At 42.2% G+C, this 24946-nt stretch overlaps 1 protein-coding gene across 2 annotated transcripts; it reads right to left on the bottom strand.

The window, feature by feature from the left end:
- Positions 1-2198: 2198 nt before the first annotated feature.
- On the bottom strand, positions 2199-23134 carry NIT2 (nitrilase family member 2). Of its 2 annotated transcripts, none has more exons than XM_042956482.1 (10): positions 22479-23134; positions 19063-19181; positions 17452-17572; positions 16307-16395; positions 10075-10168; positions 9479-9553; positions 8332-8410; positions 6482-6580; positions 4278-4333; positions 2199-3732 (listed from the first exon to the last, which is right to left on the bottom strand). In XM_042956482.1, exons 1-10 carry the CDS (start codon positions 22504-22506, stop codon positions 3698-3700), a joined length of 795 nt encoding a protein of 264 aa, XP_042812416.1. In that variant the 5' UTR covers positions 22507-23134; the 3' UTR covers positions 2199-3697. The 2 variants fall into 2 exon arrangements, with proteins under 2 accessions (XP_042812416.1, XP_042812415.1); XM_042956481.1 differs by having other exon boundaries at positions 2199-3929; positions 22479-23132.
- Between the last annotated feature and the right edge of the window lie 1812 nt (positions 23135-24946).

The following is a 24946-nucleotide window of genomic DNA, read 5'->3' as shown; positions in this document are numbered from 1 at the left end:
TAGCAATAAAAGGGAATTTCCCCAACCTGATAGATGGCATCTATGAAAGGTTACATGTTTTAACATCAGGACCAATACAACTTATGTCCACTCACTACTTCTACTCAACATTGTTCTGGAACTTCTAGCCAATGCCATAGGCCATAATTAAATGAAAGAAAGAATGAATAAATGAATAAATTATTTAATGAATAAATAAATATATAAATGAATGAATGAATAAATAGGAACCAGATTGGAAAGGAACAAGCCTATTTATTTTACAAACTGTCTTCATTTGCAGACATGATCATCTATGTAAAAAAAAAAACAAAAACAAAAAGCATGCAAAATCTACCCCCAAAATGTTGCTAGAGTGAGTTTAGTCAGGTTGCAATATGTAAGATCAAATACAGGAATAAATTATATTTTTACTAGCTATGAAAAATTGGAAATTGAAGTTTCTAAAACAATACTATAGCATCAAAAATATGTAGTCCCTGTCGATAAATCTGACAAAAGATATATATTACCTTTACACTGAAACAAACAATCATTGCTAAGACAAATTAAAGGCCTAAATAAGGGAGAACATAGCTCACGTTCATGGGTTGATATTAAGATGTCAATTTTCCACAAAACTGTTCTATGGATTCAACATAATCCCAATCAAGATGCCAACAAGCTTTTCTTCTGTAGAACTTTACACTCTCATTCTGAAATTTATATGGGAATGTAAAAGACTTAAAATAGTCAAAACAAAAAAAGAGCTGGAAGACCAATACTTCCAGACGTTAATATTTATTATAAAGCTACAATAATCAACAGTTATTTGTGTAAAAATAGATGAATAGATTGATGAAACAGGAGAACACAGAAGTAGATCAAGATAAATACAGCCAATTCTTTTTCCATAAAGCTACCAAGGCAATTCAATGAGAATAAAATAATCTTTTCAACAAATGGTGCTGGACCAGCTGGATAGTTGGGGGCGGGGGGTGGGGAGGGACGGGAAAGAAAGAAAAGAATCTTGACTCTTCACTCACACCATATATAGAAAACTAACTATTCAAAATGGATCATAGGACGCCTGGGTGGCTCAGTTGGTTAAGTGACCAACTCTCGATTTCAGCTCAGATCAGGGTCTCTGGTTAATGGGATCGAGCCCCAAGTCGGGCTCTGTGCTGGCAGTACAGAAACCTGCTTGATATTCTCTCTCCCCTCTCTCTGCCCTTCCCCCATTTGTGCTGTCTCACAAAATAAACTTAAAAAAAATGGATCATAGGCCCAAATGTAAGAGCTAAAAGTATAAAACTTTCAAAAGAAAACATAGGAAGTTAGTGACATCTAGTTTGGCAATTTCTTAAATACAACATTTTTTTAAAATAATTTATTGTCAAGTTAGCTAACATACAGTGTAAACAGTGTGCTCGTGGTTTCAGGGGTAGATTCCTGTGATTCATCGCTTACATACAACACCCAGTGCTCATCCCAACAAGTGCCCTCCTCAATGCCCATCCGTCAATTTACGCCTCTCTCCCCCCCCCCCCCCCGCCATCAATCTTCAGTTTGGTCTCTGTATTTAAGCATCTCTTATGGTTTGCTTCCCTCCCTCTCTGTTTGTAACTATTTTTTCCTCTTCCCTTCCCCCATGGCCTTCTGTTTTCTCAACATAAAAAAGACAAACTGCAAAAGAAGAAAAAGCAATTAACTAGCCTTCACTGGTAATTAAAAACTTTTGCTCTGTAAACAATACTTTTTAAAAAAATGAAGACTTTTTTTTTCTCAGACTTGGAGAATATATTTGTAAAACATGATATGCGACAGATGGTTTTTAACTAGAGTATATAAAGAACTGTTACTGATCAATACAAGGATAAATAACTGAACCAAAACAAGGGGAAAAGATATGAAGGGACACCTCACTGAAAAGGATACAGGAAAAGCAAAGGAAAAGATGATCAACACTATTAATCATCAGGAGAATACAAAGTAAAACCACAATGAAATCACATCACATGCACATTAAAAGAGCTAAAATCAAATTATCACACCAAATATTGGTGAGGACGCGGAGCAACCGGGACACTGACAGACGGATGGCAAGAAATAAAATGGCACAGTCACTTTGGAAAATAGTTTGTCAGTGAAATACACATAGGCCCCCGCCATTCCATTCCTAGATATTTACTCAAGAAAAATGAACAATTTGTGCAAAATGTTTTCTAGCAGCTTTATTTCTAATAGCCAAAAACTAAAAAGTCGAATGTCTATCAACAGGTGAACAGATAAATACAGTGGACTACCATTCAGCAATAAAAAAGAAATGAGTGATACACACAGGAATGAGTCCCCCAGTAATTACGATGAGTGAAAGAAGATGTAAAAAAGTATACATATGGCATGATTCCACTTTTGGGTTATTATAGAAAATTCAAACTAATCTACAGTGACAAAGCTGATCAGTGATCGCCTGGGGAGGAGAAGAGTGGCTGAAGGGATTATATAACAGCTTAAGAAAACACCAGGGGAGGGTTCATTATCTTGATGAGAGCGCTTTCATGGATGTATACATATGTCAAATTTTACCAAATTGTAGACTTAATTTTAAAACGTCATTTGCCTTTTTCACTCCTGTACTCCTCTGGGTATACAATGCCGGTTTCCAAGGGTTAAATGACACATGATGATATCATCACTCTTATAGCTAATAGAATGTGTGCTTGTGTATTATTTTAAGGTTTTGTTTTATTTTCCAGGATGATAAATATCTCTACATATGTAAACAGTGGTGTGCGAGAGCAGGATTACACCAGCTCACAAGTGCCCACTGTGCATCTATTTCCAACTCTGTGTTTAGAGGGGTCATGTTGATAGTCTGTACTTGGCCACAGTGAAAGTATTTATACCAAGGAAATTGGCAAATACTACTGCCAACTACTGCAAAATCAGGGCCTTTTTTTTTTTTTTTTTTTTTTTTTGGACAGCTGGTTGTTAAATGTTTATTAGCCCACCACCAACTGTAACATACATAAAAACAAAGTTCATTGGAATCGTTAATTTTTAATTGTGCAAAAGGATTCTGAAAACCACTAGGCTAAAACCACTAGCTTGCCTTCATCAAGCTAGAAAGTGTTACTAGGGAGAAAAGCAAAAAGACAAAGATATTTTCAGACACTCACCCCATCAGGAAAATCTTTTACAGAGACTCATACTTTAGTTGCCTTGACCAAATGCCACTGCTGCCATTCTTCCACAGGACTCCCTGTTGATACTGCCTTTTCTCTAAGACCAGGAGGGTCTGGGGTTGATTCATTGGCTCCTTCTTGAATTTGAAGAGCCCCAAGGCTGCCGGGAAGGGATGGGGCTGCCATCTCCTCTAGCAAACACCAAGGGTCCATAACCTTGCTTTCCATAGCTACTCACAGACTAAAAATATAAACTTCAACGTCCTACTCAAAAGAGAGTGGCACCAGACCAAATTTTCTACGTAATGGATTCCAACCCCAGCAGTGAGATAAGCGGTATGTGACATAAATCTATTGGTACCAGGTGAAGCAACCACCAGGATACCAAGATCTGATACTTTCACCAACTGCTATGAAGCAACTTAGTATGGGAGTTATAGCCATCTCCTTTTCCTTCTGCTCGCAAGGCCAGCCTGAGCCCTTTTTAACTATCTAATATGGTGTGAAAAATATCATGTGCTGATGCTCCATCATCTCAATAGAGAGTTCCCAAGAAAGGAAAAGTCTGAAATTAGAAAAAAAAAAAAATCTCCTTAAAGAATTCAACAGGGAGTTGATTACATTGCAGAAACATCATCCTGTTTTTCATGACATGTTAGAAGCATAAACCTTAGGGCTTTTTCGCCTCCACTGCATAAAGGTCTGATCGCTTCTGGCTAAAAATGGGGATTTGCTGGCGTATTTCAGCCAACCTCTTCAGGTCTGCAAAAACAGGAAAGTGTACTATTAATAGGATGTAACTCCTCACTAACCAATGAGAATTTCTTCCCCAAACAGTATAAAAACCACCAGAGTCTCGGCAAGTAACTCAGGAATATAGAGGCCTTGTCCAAAGGCACCGGGTGACCTGGCGGTCCCGCTGGAGTTATTTCAAACCAAACCAAGAAAACTCAACCGGAGTTATAGCCCCCAGGGTTTGGCCGGAGAACCAAGGATAAACGAGAAGGTGGCACAAGGGAGCCCCTCCAAGCGACAGGAGCTTCACAGCTAGGAATCACCTCAGACCAATGGGGATGCCAGAGACCTCAACCATGCCGCAGCAGATCTTACCTATGTCTGAATACACGATGGTCTCTTCAGTGCCAGCCTTGGCAAGGACATCTCCCCTGAAAGAGATTTGTTAGGGAGTAGGTCACTAATGTTTGTGGATATCAGGATCCCTATTCTTGTCCCACCTCGAAGGCCTCAGGGGAAGGAATCTGAGATTAAAGACAAGAAAGGAGGGGCATAAATTCCTGTTCCACCATTTAAGTAGCCATTTGGCCTCGTGCCAAGTCACCTGCACTCTCCATTTCCTAGTCTATAAAGTGGAAATCAGAGCTCTGTGAGGACTTAGATTAGATTACGGAGTATGTTCTGTAAACTGCCAACTGCTAGGAAGTGGTAGTTCCTCCATGATTATAAACCTCTGAAAACAGAGCTACCTGTAAGCAGCGGGAAGCTCTGTCCTGTCCCTTCATGAGCGCAGATCAGAAAGACCCCTTTCGGGAGGGTGGTCTGGCTCTGCTCCTTCCATGTTTTCCAAGGCAGGGGATGGTAAGGTTGGGTCTGAGCACAGCCCTGCACTGCCTGGATCTCCAGTCTTGTGCCTGTGGTCCCTGGGTCCCTATGTTATTGGGTTTCAGTTTTTGAAGGAAAGGTTTCAGCCTGGGGTCTGGATAGAAGTGGTGTGTAAAGCACACCCCAATAGGAGAGGAGCCTCACACTTAGAAACAGGAACACTCCTTCCCAAATCTGGGGAAAGGCTGATGTGGAAAAGATTCCAGTGCTGAGTCTCTTGGCCCAAAGCAGGGCTTCAAAAACATCTAGTGAAATGAAATTTCTCCAAAGCACAAAATAAAGTAATCTGACCTAACAAACAATCTGATACAGTAATTGGTTCCATTTCCCAGATGGCCACAAACAAATTTTTGGCACAAATGAGCTACAAACATCATCATTAATGCCACTTAACTGAATTCATTTTTATTCTTTTCTATTTCTTCCCCATTTGCTCTGGCATTCAAAGATCTCCCTCTCTGGGTTAACCCCAGGCAGCCATTCCTGATGTCAATATAAGACCGAGGGCCCCAAGTCCTACAGATAGAATTCTGAAAAGAATAAAGTACAACTACTTTGTGTCAGAAGCAGCCAGCCTGATCAGCAATGAAGTTCATCAGGAGAACCCTAGCAGGGAAGCAGAGCTGCCCAGAAGGCCAGGAAGCCTGTCACTAACAAATGAACAGAGGAACTTGAACCAAGTTTAAGAAAATGTTCAAGACAACTTAATCCTTCCAGTCTGCCAGTGCCTTCCAAACCTAATATGCAGGAGGCTCCCTGGAATCTCTCACTGGTCTTATCTTCCAAGGCCTTCCCCTATCACATTCTTTCATCTTTGGGGCCTAGAAGGTCAGAAGAGAGAATTTCAGACACACCCCAGTGATATATAACCCTTCTCGGCCTTGTTACTGGCATATTTATCCTGAAATTATGTAAATACACAGCAGTATGTGTGTAATCATACAGATGTGTGAGTGGTATGGAATAAATCCGAGTTCTAAAGTCAGAAGTCCTGAATCTAAACACCAGTTCTGGCTATTTTATCCCACGAACTTCAATTCTACCATCTATAAACTGAGCTTAACATAGGAAAAGTCTCGTTCACATGGAGGCCATGTGTGTGAAAGTGCTGTGGAAACCATTCAAGTACAGACCATGAGTTACGTACAGTAACATACAACTGGGTGTGCAGGTGGGAGAACTCCCATGCTGGCTTCTCTAAGACAATGCTTTACACTCTCACAGAGGACAAGGTCACAGTTTTGCTTAAATGAACCCATCCTCCCCCATCCTCTAATCATTATGCAGGGAGCAAAATCCTCACCCTATAACCCATTTCTGCTCTACAACTAATCACCTAGCTTAAATTTTAACCAAAAGCCAACAATCTGAGAGCCTCTTTTACTAAAATCACCCACCCATGACTGCTGCCGTGCTTCCCCCATGTGATCAAAGTCTGACTGATAACAAAAGCTACTGAGAAGCTCAGAAGAGGGCTAAGGTCAAATGCTCAATCAAGAAAGACAGCAGGCCCCGATTCTTTCTCACGTGGTTTCCAAGTGCAAGTGTCTCTCGCAGACGAAGTGGAGACCGAGGAGGCATGTGAGGATGGAGGGCTGGGAAGGGGCAGGGCTGGTGGGGAATCAGACAACCCACCCCCCCAGTGCAATCTCTCCCAAGCTCCTGGAGAGCCTTTCCCTGCTTAGCCAACTCACCAAGGACTCACAACAGTGCTGTGTCCCCAGGCAACATAGGAGGCCTGATCATCCCGGGCAGGAGATGCCGTGGCCACATATACCTGATTATCAACAGCCCTGTTGTCAACAGACAGAAAAGAGGTAATTCATATATTATAGATTGGCAACATTTTTCTATCCCAAGGGTACAGATCCTTCTTTTAAAAACTGGGACGGAGTGGGGGGTGCCTGGGTGGCTCAGTTCATTAAGCATCGGACTTCGGCTCAGGTCATGCTCTCACAGTTTCTGAGTTTGAGCCCCGTGTTGGACTCTGTACTGACAGCTCACAGCCTGGAGGCTGCTTCAGATTCTGTGTCTCCCTATCTGCCCCTCCCCTGCTCACGCACGCATGCTCTCTTTCTCTCTCTCTCTGAAAAATAAATAAACATTAAAAAAAGTCTTTTAAATAAAATAAAATAAAATAAAATAAAATAAAATAAAATAAAATAAAATAAAATAAAATAAAATAAAATAAAAACTGGGACAGGATAGGCTGGCTCAGACATGGAAGAGAACAAACGAAGCCATGAAACCCTCTCTTCTAAAAGTATACTTAATGCATAAGCCACTTCTCAACTGGGAGTGATTTTGCCCAGTAGTGCCATCTGCCAATGTCTGAAGACACTGACTCTGACTTTTTGACTTTCATGATGGGGGTTGCTACTGGCACCCGGAGGGTAGAGGTCGGGGATGCTACTAAACATCCTACAGTGCACAGAACAGCCCCTATAACAAAGAATGAGCTAGTCTAAAATGTTAATACTGCCACAGTTGAGATCCTGGCCTGAGCCAACCTTTTACCATATAAACGAGCAGATCCTCTCTGGTTAATCAAGTCAAGGTGGCCAGAGAGACTGGACTGGACTTGCTGGGGCCAAACACTTTGCAGGGCTGTGTGGCATCTCCATGCCTCCAGTGGCCACAGCCCCATCATCTCAAATTAGGTAAGAATTTCAGGTGGCAGGCTGGGTACATCAAGCCACCTCACCTGGGAGCATCCTGGGCTCAACCAACAGGTCCATGCCAGGCCATTCCGATATCTCCCAAGCTTTTCCTGCTCCCTACAAGACTGCATTAATTAATATTCATGGTATCAGACACCCCTACCCCATCTTCCACCAAGCAACCAACCAAACACCTCTGCTTCCTCCTCCAATAAAAATTGCCAACCTCTTTAGAAGTGAGAATAGTGGCCATATCTGGGCAAAGGAGAGGGTAGACGGAAGGAGCAAAGGGGAGCATTCTAGAGATCCGGAAGTGTTCTATATTGACCGCGGCCAGAGGTGCATACACATGTAAAAACTTCCCAACCTACAGACTTAAAATCAGTGTACTTTCCTCTAAGTATAGGATACCTCAACTAACAGAACTGTAATGGAGAGAGCCAGCGTCTCTGACCAATATTTCATGGTTTTCAGCACACTTTACACAGACACACAAGTCACACTCCTTTCCCCTTCCATATTACATCCACCTCAGCCATCTACCCTTCACCACTCACTCCTCAGCCTCAGGGACCCAGGTAACAGCTACTGGGACATGCCAAAGACACTATGCAATGCCTGGGATTCGCAGAATAGAAAAACAGTGTCTCGGCAGGGTATTCTAGGACTAGCAGAATGAGGTAAGGGCTGGGGTAGGAGAAGCATCGCGATCCAAGCAACATAGTCAACGGGGTGATTCATCCTTTCCCACTGCATCTGGATGTCAGGGCACCTGAGTCAGGGGCAGCATCCTGTATCAGGAAGGTTGGTTCTTCCCCCAGACTGGAAATCTCTGCAACAAGGCAACACTGACATTTGAAGGTGTGCCTGAGATGCTTTCTTACCGGCCTCGTTGAAGCAACTCCCAGTGGGCTGGTCCAGTGGTCAAATTAAAAGCTCCAGGATATACCAACAGCTGGCAGCCTTGAGACAGAACGGCCAGAGAAGAATGGGTGCAGGTTGACACCACCCCACACTCAGTCCCCATTTTGGTCCTTACCCAGTGGGGAACAAACTCAAACTCTCCCAAACCTAAAAAAAAAGATGTCCGCCAAGGTAGGATTCCTTTGGGGACACATACACGCTGCACATAGACATAGAAGAACAGTGCTATTGATGACCGAAACCACTGTATGTGACTTCACAGATTTCTGTCAGCACCATATGGCCAGCTCTGCGTGGCCAAGGACCACATTTTGTAATGGTTTTCAAATGAAATGAGGGGCAGAGTAGGTGCTCTAACACTTACTGACAGAAGTCAACAGAAACCGCCAACACAGAGCCTGTGCACCCCCCACCTGTTTTGCTGACCAGGCAGTCACAACGCCTGCACCCATTCCACTTGAAGTGACAGTCAAGTCCAAATCAGAGTAGCTTGGACAGTCTAGTGGGATGCTCCTATTTGTTGACTACCACACAAAGAGCTTTCTAAGCTCTCCTTCCTTAATCTCCACCCCATGCCTATGAAAAAATGGAGATCCATGCTGCTGTAAAGATTAAATAATTTACTCAAAGTATCATGTCCATTAAGGGAAAGAGCTGGAACCAGAACCCAGATCTTGTGACTTGGCTCCGTGCTCTTCCAGGACAGCAAGGACACTTGTTCTCTGGACCAGAATGTCACTGACTACATTTCTACTGTGCCCAACCTGCAGGACCACTGAGTGTGAAATCATGACAGGCACCATAGACCACATCCTCACTTCTAGCGGGCTCCAAGCTACTCTTTCCAAATACAGTAGCAAGAAGGGTTCGAGGGGCGGAGAAGATTTAGGAGCATGGCTCCTGCTTAGCTCCACGGTGTGCTGAAATGCAACCTCCAAACAGCTGTGTTGTCCACGTGCAGCAACGTCTGAGCAGCCGGGATGAGGGTGGACAGAGTAAGGCTTCTCCTCCGGTTTTTCTGACCAAGGGCTCCCTCCCTCTACCCACGAAGACCAGGCCGGAACCAAAGCTGGAAGCACCTCCACAGCACAACCTCGGTGATCTCACCTCTCTGCGCATAGATTTGTGCGAGCTCTGCGAAGCGGATGTCGTAGCAAATGCCCAGGCCCACTCTGCAGTAAGCTGTTTTTCAAACAGAAAATGCACAAATGAAAAGTTAACCTCTTTTGCAACATGGCGTGGCAGGGTAAAGCCTCCATTTGAGATCACCAAACAATGAAGGTAATACATTACCCAGGGCCCATGGATGGAGAAAATGTACAAGCTTATGCCTGCTTGGATTTTCCCTCACGAAGACATCATTTATGTCAGCAGATTAGAAATAAGAAGTTCATTCTAATTGAATGCTTATTTCTATGTGGGAAGTATTCAATCACAGCCTGACAGATAAACTCTGGAAGTGATCATATGAATAGTCTGTGACCAAATGGCAGAGCAAAATCATGACAAACCCGTAGTTCTCCATTCAGCCCACTATTTCTAGATCTCTGGCCATTCTATACCCTTCTCATTTCTGGTCTTATAGTCAGGGTATGTAAAGAAGTCGGGGAAGAACATAAGAGAAAAAAAAAAAGAAAAGAAAAGAAAAGAACGCCTGGCCCTCGTCTACTGAGACTGCTGAAACAGGTGAACTTAGTACTTACGAGTATCAAATGTGGAGAAACTATCACCGGGACTCAACGTTTCAGATTCGTGAAATGTAATTTTCCCCGGAACGTCAATATCAAACAGATGGAGCTGCATCACAAGTAATGGATTTGGTTACCTCTTTTCCAGCAGGGTTCACGGCAGCAATTTACAAACGTCCTTCCATGCCCAGAAATAGGGATGCTCTAAGATCAACTATACGAATAGTAATCCCAACCTGCCCACAACCCAACCCACAAGCTGACATCTTATCAAAATGAGCTCTAATATACAAAACTGGAAAAAATCCACAAAGCAGTAGTTTTATGACACTTCTTTCCTATGTAGTACGCAAGGTGATATCTAGGTTTCTTACGGAAGGCAGCTAATGTGTTACTTTCTTATTCAGTATAAATGCTTACTGAAGTCTTCATCACAGAATCATAATCAAACTGACACATTGGCAGGAGAGGTGGAGAGTGGGTAATTAAAAATCGGTACAATTTTCCCAACTAAATGCAGCAATATATAAAAAGTGCAACACATCATCTGAAATTGGATTTATTCAAGGAAAGCACGTGTTAACATGAGGAAATCAATGTAATTTACTACAAATAGCTAACAAAATAAAGGAGAAAAGTCATATGAACATCTTAAGAGGTACATAATGAGCATTTGGCAAACTTCTAAATCCATTCATATTTTCAAAACAGAAGAAAAAAACTCTTCTGGGAAGGGTATTCCCTTACTCTGACATAGCATCTGCAAAAGTAAAAAAGGAAGGAACATCATACTTAACAGTGAAACATTAAAAGCCTTTTCATACTGAGATCAGGAACAAGACAAGGACTCCTCCTATTCAGAGGATCTCAGAGATCCTAACCCAAGCAACAAGGCAACAGAAAGGAATAAAAACCATGAGGATGAGAAAGATAAAATTAACTCTGTAATTATTCTCAGATGATATAACAATGTACCTACAAACTCCAAAAGAAATCTACAGCTGAATTATTGAAATTAAGGAGTTTAGCAAGGTTACAACATAAAAGGTCAGTACTTTTAAAATTAGTTGTACTTCTATATACTAGCAAGAAACAGAAAATGAAAGGGCATCAAAAACCACCAATTAGGAATAAATCTAGCAAATGATATACAAGACTGTACCCAAAGCACTATAAAAACAATTCAAGAGAGGGGTGCCTGGGTGGCTCAGTCGGTTAAGCCTCCGACTTCAGCTCAGGTCACGATCTCACAGTCTGTGAGTTCGAGCCCCGCATCGGGCTCTGTGCTGACAGCTCAGAGCCTGGATCCTGCTTCAGATTCTGTGTCTCCCTCTCTCTCTGCCTCTCCCCTGCTCATGCTCTGTCCCTCTCTGTCTCAAAAGTAAATAAAAACATTTAAAAAAATTTTTTTAAAAATTAAAAAAATTAAAAAAAAAACATTTCAAGAGAAATTTTTAAAAGCTTGAATGAACGGTGGGATATACACATTCATGGACTGGAAAACTCAATACTAAAAATATGCACTTCAAACAGTGAGGTTACTAGCACAAAAAGCTAGTTGTTTAGCCCCAAAGCTAACAACTTTAGATAGAACAGAGCAGCTGAGGGGTGCCTGGGTGGCTCAGTCGGTTAAACACTGGACTTCAGCTCAGATCATGATCTTGTGGTGAGCCCCACGTTGGGCTCTGTGCTGACAGCTCAGAGCCTGGAACCTGTTTGGATTTGGATTTTGTGTCTCCTTCTCTCTCTGCCCCTCCCTCACTCATGCATGCACACGTGCTCTCTCTCAAAAGTAAATAAACATTAAAAAAAAAAAAAAAAAAGAATGGAGAACCTGAAGTTACTGCCTACCTCACAAAGGAAAAAGAGTATGGTGTTTGAGTACAATGAAGTTAACTACTTACTAAAACAAAAAAATTCAACCCTTTTCAGAGTAATATAATAGAAGCTGGAATCTCAACAACATAGAATCCAATATGCAATCCAAAATTACTAGACACACAAATAAGAAAATGTTACCTAACTTTAAAGAAAACGTAATAATCAATGAAGCAGACCCCAGCCTGAGTCAGATGTGATAATTACCAAAAAGGAGCTATTAAACTAGGCTCAAGGGTATAAGGAGAAATATGCTCTTAATGAATAGACAAATAGGATATAATTAGTAGAGAAATAAAAGTTTATCTGAAATTTTAAAAGATTTCACTGGGATGGCACACAGGAGACTAGGGATTACAGAAGAAAGACTCTGAGAACTTGAAGACAGATGAATGGAAACTGTCCAAGCTGAAGAAGATAGAGGAAAAAGGTTGGAAAAACAAAAAACTGGAGTCTTGGAAACCTGGTTTGGTAGAACAGTATCAAAATTGAAGTCCAATAAGAGAATGGAACAGAAAGGCATTTAACAAAATAATGCCCCAACAGGACGAAAGAGTTAAATTTACAGATTAAAGAAGCACAAAGCAGGGCTCTGGGTGGCTCAGTCAGGCGTCTGACTTCAGGCTCAGGTCATGATCTCACAGGTTATGAGTTCGAGCCCTACATTGGGCTCTGTGCTGACAGCTCAGAGCCTGGAGCCTGCTTCAGATTCTGTGTCTCCCTCTCTCTCTGCCCCTCACCTGCTCACACTATCTCTCTCTCTCTCAAAAATAAGTTTAAAAAATTTTTTTAAAAATAATAAATAAGCACAAAGCAAGAGAAATAAAAAGAAAACTATATCTACATAGGCACATCAGAGTCAAAACACTGAGAACTAAAGATTATGGAAAACATTTTGAAGGCAGACAGAAAAAAACCACGAATTACATACAGAACAACAATACAAATCACCACCGAATTCTTATCAGAAAAATGCTTAAAAAGAGGCTAGGAAATACATGAAAAACATTGCTCAAATTGCTAGGAGAGAAAAGAAAACTGTCAACCCAGAATTCTATTCCACCAAAAATATCTTTCAAGAATGAAGACAAAATAAAGATATATTCATAAACCAAAACTAAGAGCATTCCCACCTACCAGATCCTCACTACAAAAATTCTAAAAGAGGTCTTTCTGTTTGAAGGCAGATACCAGACAGAACTAGGATCTTTAGAAAGAAAAATACAAAGAAGCTAAATATTTCAGCAAACAAAATAATTTTATCTAAATTTCTTTACATACAAATGATTACTTAAAAACTTAGTGTTTTGTGGGATTTATTATGCAATACGTATGACAACTATAACAGAAAGAGGGGAGAAGGAAGGAAATTGATCTATATAATTGTGAAGTTCTTAAATTTCATATGAAATAGTAGGATATTAATTCTAAGTAGACTATGAAAAGATAGGGTGCGTATGGTAATCCTTAGGACAACAACTTAAAAAAAAAAGCAACGAGGTATAACTAAAAGCCAATAGTTAAATTAAAATGGAATTCTAAAAAATACTCAACTAAACCAAAAGAATGCTGGAAAGAGGAACAAAGAAAAAAAACACTAAAATGTCTAATGCCTAAATCAAACCATATCAATAATTAAATATAAGTGAAGTCAGTGCTCCAGCTAAGAGGCAGAAATTGTCAAAATGAATAAAACAACAAGACCCAACTGTACGCTAGCTACAAGAGAATCATTTTAATTATAAAGATACACTGGACTTCAAGCTGTATTACAAAGCTGTAATCATCAAGACAGTATGGTACTGGCACAAAATCAGACACTCAGATCAATGGAACAGAAGAGAGAACCAAGAAATGGACCCACAAACGTATGGCCAACTAATCTTTGACAAAAGCAGGAAAGAATATCCAATGGAATCAAGACAGCTCTTCAGCAAGTGGTGCTGGGAAAACTGGACAGCGACATGCAGAAAAATGAACCTGGACCACTTTCTTACACCATACACAAAATATAAACTCAAAACAGATGAAAGACCTAAATGTAAGACAGGAAGCCATCAAAATCCTCAAGGAGAAAGCACACAAAAACCTCTTTGACCTTGGCCACAGCAACTTCTTACTCAACATGTCTCCAGAGGCAAGGGAAACAAAAGCAAAAATGAACTATTGGGACTTCATCAAAATACAAAGGAAACACACAGCAAAGGAAACAATTAGCAAAACTAAAAGGCAACTGACAGAATGGGAGAAGATATTTGCAAAGGACATATCAGATAAAGGGTTAGTATCCAAAATCTATAAAGAACTTATCAAAATTAACACCCAAAAAACAAAGAATCCAGTGAAGAAATGGGCAAAAGACACGAATAGACACTTCTCAAAAGACAACATCCAGATGGCCAACCGACACATGAAAAAATGCTCAACATCACTCATCATCAGAGAAATACAAATCAAAACCACAATGAGATACCACCTCACACCTGTCAAAATGGCTAACATTAACAACTCAGGCAACAACAGATGTTGGCAAGGATGCGGAGAAAAAGGACCTCTTTGGCACTGCTGGTGGGAATGCAAACTAGTGCAGCCACTCTGGAAAACAGTATGGAGGTTCCTCAAAACATTAAAAATAGAACTACCCTATGACCCAGCAATTGCTCTACTAGGTATTTATCCAAGGGATACGGGTGTGCTGTTTCGAAGGGACACATGCACCCCAACGTTTATAGCAGAACTATCAACAATAGCCAAAGTATGGAAAGAGCCCAAATGTCCATCGACTGATGAATGGATAAAGTAGAAGTGGTGTGTGTATATATATACAATGGAGTATTATTCGGCAATCAAAAAGAATGAAATCTTGTCATTTGCAACTACGTGGATGGAATTAAAGGGTATTATGCTAAGCGAAATTAGTCGGAGAAAGACAAGTATCATATGACTTTACTCATATGATGACTTTTAAGATACAAAACAAATGAACATAAGGGAAGGGAAGCAAAAATAATATAAAAACAGGGAGGGGGGACAAAACATAAGAGACTCAAATATGGAGAACAGAGGGTTACTGAAAGGGTTGCAGGAGGGGGGATGGGCTAAATGGGCAAGAGGCATTAAGGAATCTACCCCTGAAATCACTGTTGCACTATATGCTAACTAATTTGGATGTAAATTTAAAAAATAAATTAAATACACCTGCTAAAATAAATAAATAAATAAATAAAATACAAAGATACATTCAGGTTGAAAGTAAGGAATTAGAAAAAAAATGTACCATACAATAGTAAGTATAAGATTAGAATGGCCATGGCAATATCAGAGATAAACTTCAAGACAAAGATTATTGTGAGAAAGAAAGGGATTTCACAACAATAAAAGGATCAATACCCAAAGTATTTAACAATCTTCAATGTATTTGCATTTACCAAATGTCAACTGTTCCCAAAGTGATCTCTATTTTCAATGCAATTCTTTTTTTTTTTTTTTATCATTCTAAGTATTCGCTTTATTTATTTATTTTTAATTTAAATCCAAGTTAGTTAACATTTAGTGTAATTACGATTTCAGGAATAGAATTTAGTGATTCATCACTTACATATAATACCCAGTGCTCACCCCAACAAGTGCCCTCCTTAATGACCATCACCCATTTAGCCATCCCCCACCAACCTCCCCTCCAGCAACCCTTAGTTTGTTCTCTGTATTTAAGTCTCTTATGGTTTGTCTTCCTCTCTGTTTTTATCTTATTTTCGCTTCCCTTCTCTTATGTTCATCTGTTTTGTATCTTAAATTCCACATACAAGTGAAGTCATATGTTTGTTTTTCTCTGACTTATTTTGCTTAGCATCATACACCCTAGTTCCATCCACATTGTTGCAAATGGCAAGATTTCATTCTTTTTGATCACTGAGTAATATTACATTGTATGTATGTGTGTATACATATGTATATATATATACATGTGTATATATATATATATATATGTGTGTGTATATATATATACACACACATATATATATATAGATACAGATATAGATATAAATATATTGATATATACACATATACCACATCTTCTTTACCCATTCATTAGTCGATACACATTCGGGCTCTTTCCATACTTTGGCTATTGTCAATAGTGCACTATAAACACTGGGCAATTCTAATCAAAATTCCTACAGATTTTTCCTTTGCTGAAACTGACAGGCTAAGTCTAAAATTTATATCAAAATGCCAACAGCCAAGATTCGACAAGTTGACTATACCAACTAGTCAAACGCCCCACATGTGTAAAATTTGATGAGAGGAACTAGGGGATTTCACAGCAAATTCTCAAGAGGTAATGAGGCTTGCCACATTCCCTACTTACCTTTCTGTACTTTATCAGTAAAGTTCCATCAGGCCCAAACACAGCACAGGTGTTATAGAATTTCCCAGCATCCTCTTCAGGAACAGAACCTTTCATTGAGAAGAGAAACACAGGAGCAAAGAAAATATTCTGAATAAAGCACTCTTGTATGATAACAGGACAAACACTTGACAAACTGTCACTTGGGTCCAACAATAAAGCATACTATCTTCTAAGGGTTATTTAATTATGTTCTTTTTTGTCTTCTTTAATATGATGTTTCAGAGACAAACTCCAGAGTAGAGACGAAATGTAATTAAGTCAGATGCCAAAGACAGGTTCAAAAATAACCAAACTGGTTCTGAATTCTGCTTTGATCTTGAGCTACAAGATCTGTTAATCTATAACACTAGAGAAACACAGAGAATTCACTGTTGCTCAACCTCAAATCACCACGTCCTGCAAAGTAACTGTATCCCCATTAGGCCTCCTCATGGGAATGGAAGCCAATCCTGCCATCACTGAATGTAGTTCCCGCATTTCTTTTTTATTGCTTGTCTTTTCTTCACCTCTCATCTGTTTCTAATTCCAACATGTCATAACAGAGAATAATTTTGTTTGCTAGATCTATTGAACAGCTTTACTGTACTGATTTTTATTTAAGCAAATGCATTTTAAAAATTTATTTTGAAACCACATTTATTTCAAAACCATACTTATAAAGCTACCTTGATATATGTGGCCTCTTTATGAGAAAACAAAATTTCCTAACATTGTATTAGTATAATGAAAGACACTCCAATACAGTGTTTTCTTTCCACATTTCCACCTGCCCTGTATTCCCATTCCTTCTCCAGGGAAAAGTCATCATTATCAGTTTGGTGCGTCTTTATACAATACTTACTATGTGCTACATATACAAACACATACAAAAATATATAACCTTTTGTGGCAGGGATTAATCTGAGAGTGCCTGTTCATATCATACGGAACGTGCTTCTTCCACATAACTGTGTCTTGAACATTCTTCCACATTATTACGTAAGATCCACCTCATTCTTTCAATGTCTGACTTACATGCTTTGTATTTCATTGTTTAAATGAAACAAAAATTATTTGGATGTTTCTCATGTTTAGGTCATTATACCTTGAGGGTAGGAAGTTACCTCCAATGAGATATATGCTGCACTCCTTTGCTACTTCAGAAAGCTTCTGTGTAGATTCACCAGGAATTTTCTCAGCATATTGGGGAAAATATTTCGTGCCATATGGACAATTAAAGCATTCCTAGAATAATGTTGGCAGAGAAAAGGGGGGGGGGGGAAACCGTGAAAATAGCCCACCCATTTTAAACTTAAACTCAGAAGACACAGCTGCCTCCCTTAGCCCTGCTCTCAAAAGGGTAAAACACAGCCGATAAGAAAAACACTGGCATCCTAGGGCTAAAGAGCTTGTGGCCTCGAGCAGAACTTGACAGCTGGCTCAGGTTGGGCCAGAGGACACAAGTCATGTGTGCTCTCTCAGATCCCTGTCACCCCAGCTAATCCGCCTCTCCCTCGGTGTCCGCAGAACTCTGAGTTCCCACCCTGGGCACCTGAGCCCCATGACAACTGGGTTTAATCATAGGACTTCGGGTGTTAGAATGAATCCATTGGCTCAAAACTATATTATTAACTACGTAAAGCAATAAAGCCTGTGTTTGAAAAAATACAGAAATTTCTCATTTTCCAGGATATGCTATCTGCCGCAGCTCTGTGAGAAAAGAAAAGCAAAAACTAGACTTTGATTCTAATTCATCATTCACTGAGACTGTGCACCAGGCACTGTGCTAGCAAACTCAAACCTGAGGATCATCAGCTTACACAACACACGTTAGAGAGGACACATGCAGAATTAGGTGCTTTCATTCTCGCTCCTGGCAACTTAAAGCAACAAGTGACCGTGATCAGGCTACAGGCGAGTCCCATAACTGTGGCCATAAGGAAGACTGGATTCACATTAAGATCTCAAGCTCCCTTGTTAAAGATTCTGACTCACTGGCCACATCTGTGATGGACTGGAGCCTAAAACATAAGGTGGCCCTGAAAATTCTCTAGTCAATCTAAGCAGGGTTTACAAAGGGCCACCTCCTCCCCACAGCGCAAAAGGGAAAGTGGAAGAGGGGGCTGCCTGGAATAGTTCAACCACTGATCCCAGTAGTCCTTTGACCCAAAATGCAGTATAGGCGTGTCTTAGCATGAGCAGAACCCAGCTCTGGGCCAACACTACACCTGCTGACAAGCAAATGTGGTGCAACCTTTACCTGGTTCTGTTCTAAAAGCAATCACCTAGAAATACATGCAGAGCCCTAATGGCTTACTACAGGCTACCATACTTAGGAAGATACTGCAGGCTTCCTAAATGTCTCTAGTAATTTCCAGTTTTCAACCATTTGCTAAAAATGTTGGAGCCTTAGCACTACAATCAGTTATGTGTGCCATAGTCCTGGAAAGACTTACTTATACAAGGAAAGAAGGTAAGTATCCAAGGCACTGAGTATTCTATCTTTAAGTAAGCCACACAACTTACCAGGATTCTGAACATGATAGATGATCCCAAAGAGCTGTAAACACGCTGGCACATCCTATCACAAAGACCCTTAAACATGGAACAATCCTGGGGACCCACAAGATCCTGCTGGACCCCAGGACACAAGAAGACAACGAGAGGTAGCAGCCAGTATGCTACTGGATCGGAAGTTCCCAGAGGGCAGCGGCCACCTCCGCCTCCATACTTACTGGCAGAGAAACTATTTTGGCTCCTTGTGTTGCTGCCTCCCGCACGAGGCCACAAGCTCGAGTGAGGTTATCTGATTTGACGGAAGAAACCTGAAGCTGGATGAGGGCCAAGCGGAAAGCTGAGGACGAAGATACAAGAAAACAGCTGTCAGAAGACCTGACTCCTGGATCAAAGCAACTCTCAACCAGAGACAGATTCTGCACCCCCTCCCCAAGACATCTGACAACGTCACCACCGTTGGGGTGCCAGTAGCTTCTGGTGCGTAGGCGTCAGGGACATTGCTAAACACGCCACAGTACACAACAGTCCTTCACAACAAAGAATTATCCAACCCACAAGGTGAATGATGTGGAGGCTGAGAAACCTGGGGATAGAGCAACATCTCTGGGCGAGGCCCCACGCCAGCACAAGAGCCTCAAGCAAAGCAGGCAGGGCCAGCTTCTTACATACTACTGAGAACACGGCTTGAAGGAAGAATGAACTTGAAGATGGAACTGTCCCTCACAATTTGTTCTTGGGACTCAAGCTACCCCTGTTCCAGATACAGAGTGCATCTCAGTACAGGTGAAATCCCTTGGAAACTACCCAGTGACCTGGGGCAGCCAGCCCAATGGAAGGGGAGTTGCCTGCCTCCACCTCCCCACCACCAGCTGGGGCAGGGCGCAAAGGTCCAGCGGCTGGAGGGAGGGAAGCCTGGCGGCTAAGGAGCTGCACATGTGCTTAGTCATTGGGCAGGGCCCCCGGCCACCTGTGAGGTTTTGCACTGGCGCCATGAATATTCCTGTGCCCCCAAAGAGCACAATATTAAGTGGCAAATAACACCACGAGAGGTTGCAAGGGAGACTGTTAGAAAAAGCTAACAGTGCTTTTTCCTGTTACTCGAGTAAGAGGCTCCATATTTTTATCAGGGACTGAGTCCCACAGAGCCAACAAGATTTGCCATCAGCCAAGAAGGTCAGGGGTTCTTCCAGGCTTATTCCTTCTTTGAGCTAATAACCACACCCTATATGTGCTTTTCCTATATTCTCTAGAGTTCTCTTGTAACTCTTATAGTCATCACCCACTGGTTAATAATTTTTTATATACAATTTCCCGTGTTCAAGTGACTGGTGTGGTTTCTACGTCCTGCCTGGACCCTGATTGATGCATAGTTTTTGCTCCTGGTCTGACGGGAGGCTACATTAAAGGATCAAAAGCACGTGGCAACCTATGAAGCTCTGCAAAACTTCAGGAATCTTCAGTAAAGGCCTTCCCTAGCTTCCCTCCCCCACCGCTGCTCTAGAAAAAACTAAGCTCTAGAACTTGAAAGCCATTAGAGTTCTCCCTCTGGGTATCTGCTGTACTGGTGCAAATGTCCCCAGAAGAGGCAACACCGACAGACCCCGACCTCTGATGGCCTGTTTGGCCCACTGTGAACCCTAAAAGTAGGAAAACTCAGATGCTCCATTCCTTGGTGTATCTTAAAAACAGTGAGAAGAGCTAAATGTAACCCTGAATGTAGCTTGTTGAATAGTTTCAGAATCTGAATGAATACAAAGGAATCTAAAACAAGAAACGAAAGCTGGGATAACTTTGGAGCAAATTTTAGCTGTCACCAGAACATCACACAGACCTACTAAAAGTCTCCACGGTAACTCAGGAGCTGGGCTTTGTCTCTGCTCTGGAGGGATTAAAAGATGAATATACCATGGCTATGCTGAGAGTTTCCTCTCTCCCTCATCCTATCCAGAAAGTCCTGATCCAAGCTTGGGACTGTCTGACATTCTGCAGATTACCCACTCCACACAGGGGCTGAGACACGGAAAGGCTACCATCGGGAAGTTTCTTGATGTGGAAAACAATACTAGTCAATTCATCTCCTCAGCTGTAAAGTGAAAATTACAATGACTTTTAAGGTTCCTGGCTGCCCTAATATTCATCATCATCTAACAATGAAAGACTTACCAAAGGGGGTTAAAAAAAAAAAAAAAAAAAGGATAAAACATAGTAAAGTGAAGGGACCAATGTGGGAAAAGCATACGGAATGTGCCAGGCCCTCTATACATGCAAACATCTGTGAAGCGTCATTAACACTATTTGGTAGATGAGGAAATTGCAGGGGGGAGGGAAGCTGCACAAAATCAGTGAACAAAGTCAGTGAGACAATCCAAGCCAAAATCTGGAACTGTAAAGCAGGACAGGAACCGCATTTGTTTGTTTCTGGGTGGGCCGGGGAGAGGTCATGTAACTTGAAAACACTCCTCAAGGAAATCAGACATCATCCTCAACACCATCACGAGCCACATCTCTCAAGCCCACCAGCCTCAGTCTCGTCCTGGCTCTTCAGAGACAGCAGGCACATCCAGAGGCAGATGTGTAAAAGGACTTCCATACCCCGATCCTAACATTCAGTCAGCCACTGACTTGCTCCGAGCACTGGCAGGTTAAAATGAAAACCAGAGCACTTGCACAAACCTTAGCATCTAGTGGGGGCCTCGCAAGACCTCAGGAGGGGCAGTTGATGTCCAGGAAACTGAGGTTCAGAAAGATTAAATGACCTGTTGCCACGGACTGAGGCAAAACTGTATTAATCCAGGTCTCCAGACTAGGGCTCCAGGACACTCCAAAACCTCATGTAAAAGGATCGGGCAAAGACCTGGGGACAAAGAAAGATGGCTGGAAACGCCCCCTGGGGCTGATCCAGGATAGACTTGTGTAACATGTAATACCTAACCCGAAAGCTCAATGTCCAGGTGCAGAAACAGCTCGTCCAGTTTTTTCTGTTTGGGAAGAGAGCATTCTCCACTGGGTGTGACGGGCGGTGCAACATGGGGCAAGTTAATCAGGCCTCTTACCATACAGCCCAAATCAGAGAAAAACGATGCTTCATTTTCACATGACGGGGTTCAAAACACAAATAATTAGGATACATGCTTTTGCAAAACTCAAGTTAAGAAATCAATCTAAGGTGAATACAGTGAACTCGACACCCCTGGATAGTCTCGCTTTCTCATGCAAAACCTAACAGCCTCCAAGAATCCCACAAGGCAGAGGTTCCCACACTCGAGTAAGTCTCCTAATTACTGAAGGTGCAGTCTTCCGGTCGGGACGGGGAGAAGGGGGCGCGGAACTTGTGTGCACCCGTCTCCCTCCTCTTTCGGCGCAGGTGAATTTGCAGCCGGCGGTGCCGAAACGCAGCTAGAGGCACGGGACTCAGGAGGAGCCCTGCAGGGAGCAAGACGCGGGCCCTTCCGGTCGCGAGGCCTGGCGCTCCCGAAAGCCTGGACTCCCCGGGAGTGCGCCGGGCCGCGCTCCGCCGCCCGAGACCTCAACCCCGCGGGCGCCGGGTCAGGAAAGGCCCGGGACGCGGCGGGGACACAAGCGGAGGCGAGGGGCTGAGCCGGCGATCCCTCCCCCGGGCCGCCGCGCTACTTACTGGCCATGGCTCTCTCGAGCAGCACCATGGGCGGCGCGGCCTGACCCGGTTCCCTGCGCGGAGAGCGGCGGCCCGGAGAGAGGCGGCGCAGAGCCGCACGCAGGACTTGGTGCGGCCGAGGCTCCGCCTCCGGACCGCCTCCCGGTCCCGCGGCTCTAGGGAGAGCGTGTGGTCTTTCCCGCGCTCCAACACCTGTTTAGGTGTCCGCTGTTGGCGCTACCAAGGAGCAAACCATGGACCAAGGAGAACCGACGAATAACACCACGCTCCAGTAAAAGGAATGCCTCGCAACGCAAAGGGGTACATTGGAGTGGTGTTTAACAATTGGCCAGCGAAAGGATTGAACCTCTTGCTGGTTAGAGCACCTCTAGCCGGCAATAATACCGTATATGCTGATTGCCTTGGGCTCCTTGAACAAGTCGCTGACTACTGGGGATGGAATGGGATGGAATGACCTACGATGGTTTAGTCACGCAAGACATCAGTGGGATCTGACCAGAAAGCTGCTAGGTCATGGGGGAGAAGAAAAGAGCGACAAACATTGTATCCTCAAAAATTCAGACCTCTTACATACTGAAATATGATAATATTGTGTGAGGACTTTTGCATTTGTATTTTTTAGGATTGTTTGTGTGTGTGTGTCTCACGTCTTTGTGCTTTTTGTTGTCAGGTTTGGGGATCAAAAATCACAAAACTAATAAAATCTTGCCTTTTTTTTTTTTTTTTTTTTTTTAATGCTCTGTCCTGGTTTTTAAAAGGATACTCTAGAGGCGCCTGAGTAGCTCAGTCGGTTGAATTTCCCACTCTTGATTTAGGCTTGGGTCATGATCTCACAGTTTATGAGATCGGCCTGCGGGCAGCCTGCTTGGGATTCTCTCTCCCTCTGCCCTTCTTCCCTGTTTTCTCTCTCAAAAATAAATAAAAGGATACCCTTAAAACATTTTTGGAATAATTAGGGATATTTATGAACTGGATATTTGACGCTTGAATGAATTCTGTGTGATGATGACATTGTCATTATGCCAGACAATATCTTTACTCTGAGAAGTATTTGCTGAAGTATTTAAGGGTGAAGTGTCAGAAAATCTGACTTGAAAATGGTACGTAAAAAGAAAATATGTGCTTATACAGAGACAAAGCAAAGGTGGCAAATTTAACAGGAGAAAATATAGCTGTTCATGTACTACTTTAAGACTTTTTTAAAGTTTTTAAAACTTTCTTAAGCTGGGAGGAAATACATAGCAATTACGCGTTTTATTTTTTTGAATATTCAACAATCTGGACCTGGCTTTGTAGCAGGAAGATAATAATCTGTTAATTTCTGCTATGTTTAATTAGCCCGCTGAGATTCCTGCGTCAATACTGGCCACTTACAACCTGTCAAAAAAAAGGTCACCCATTTCATTTAGATTTGCAAGTTCATTGGCATAAAGTTGTGTGTAACAGTGGTACCAAACATGGCTGGGCATGTTATTGGAACATCGAAGCGGAGACACCCAGTAGGCAGTTGGTCCTAAGCCTCAAACTCCCATATGCAGGCTGGAGGCTGATTTAGGAGTCATCAGCAATTTAAACAAAGACAAAACTCTGAATATGGGTGACAAGTTGCAAGTGGACTATGAAAGACACAGGTATAAGAGGGGCCTGTGAAACCTGATAAGGGGCCACCTGAGAGGAAAACCATGAGAGAAAGGGCCTTCAAGAGCAAGAGTCTGTGGGCACTGTCTTCCCTACGTCGCATGCAGGGAAGCCAGTGACTTGGATTCTAGGGAGGGAATGGTAAGAAACAATACAAACTGTTCTTGAACTTTCCTTTAGAACTTTATGGGCATAATGGAACCGTTAGTCACGGTTCCAATTCTGGCTCTGACACTGATGTGATGTTAATACCTGAGGCAAATCATCTCATTCCCAGGACCTTTTCATCATCTGTAACACAAGAGGATTCAGAGGCAGAAGGTGAGAGGCTGGATGACCGAGTTTGCACAGTCCTTCTGTCACTTCACTCCGACTCTTCAACCACACAGCTCTGTCTTCACGTTTCCATATTCTCTTTTATCTGCCACTTGAAAAGTAGCCAAAGAATTAAACGACTACACTAAATGAATCTCCAGAGCCCAGATCAAAAGCTGGAAGTGCCAACCAAGTCTCACAGTTTTAATAACCATTGCCAGGCTGGTACTGATCAGATTTCTACTTTTACTCCAGAGGATCTATTCCAGCATCTCCAGCTGCCCGAAAGCCATCTGTTTACACGTCTTGACATCAATTTAAACTCAACCATCTGAAACTAATTTTATCATCTCTAAAAGAGCTTCTCCCAGGGACACCTGGGTGGATCAGTCGGTTAGGCCTCTGACTTCGGCTCAGGTCATGATCTCAGAATCTGTGACTTCGAGCCCCACGTCGGGCTCTGTGCTGACAGCTCGGAGTCTGGAGCCTGCCTCGGATTCTGTGTCTCCCTCTCT

This window comes from Panthera tigris, chromosome C2 (assembly GCF_018350195.1).
Source record: "Panthera tigris isolate Pti1 chromosome C2, P.tigris_Pti1_mat1.1, whole genome shotgun sequence".
NCBI classification, from domain to species: Eukaryota; Metazoa; Chordata; class Mammalia; order Carnivora; family Felidae; genus Panthera; species Panthera tigris.
Note: the sequence above shows the minus strand (reverse complement) of the source record. Positions and strands in the feature narration are given on the sequence as shown.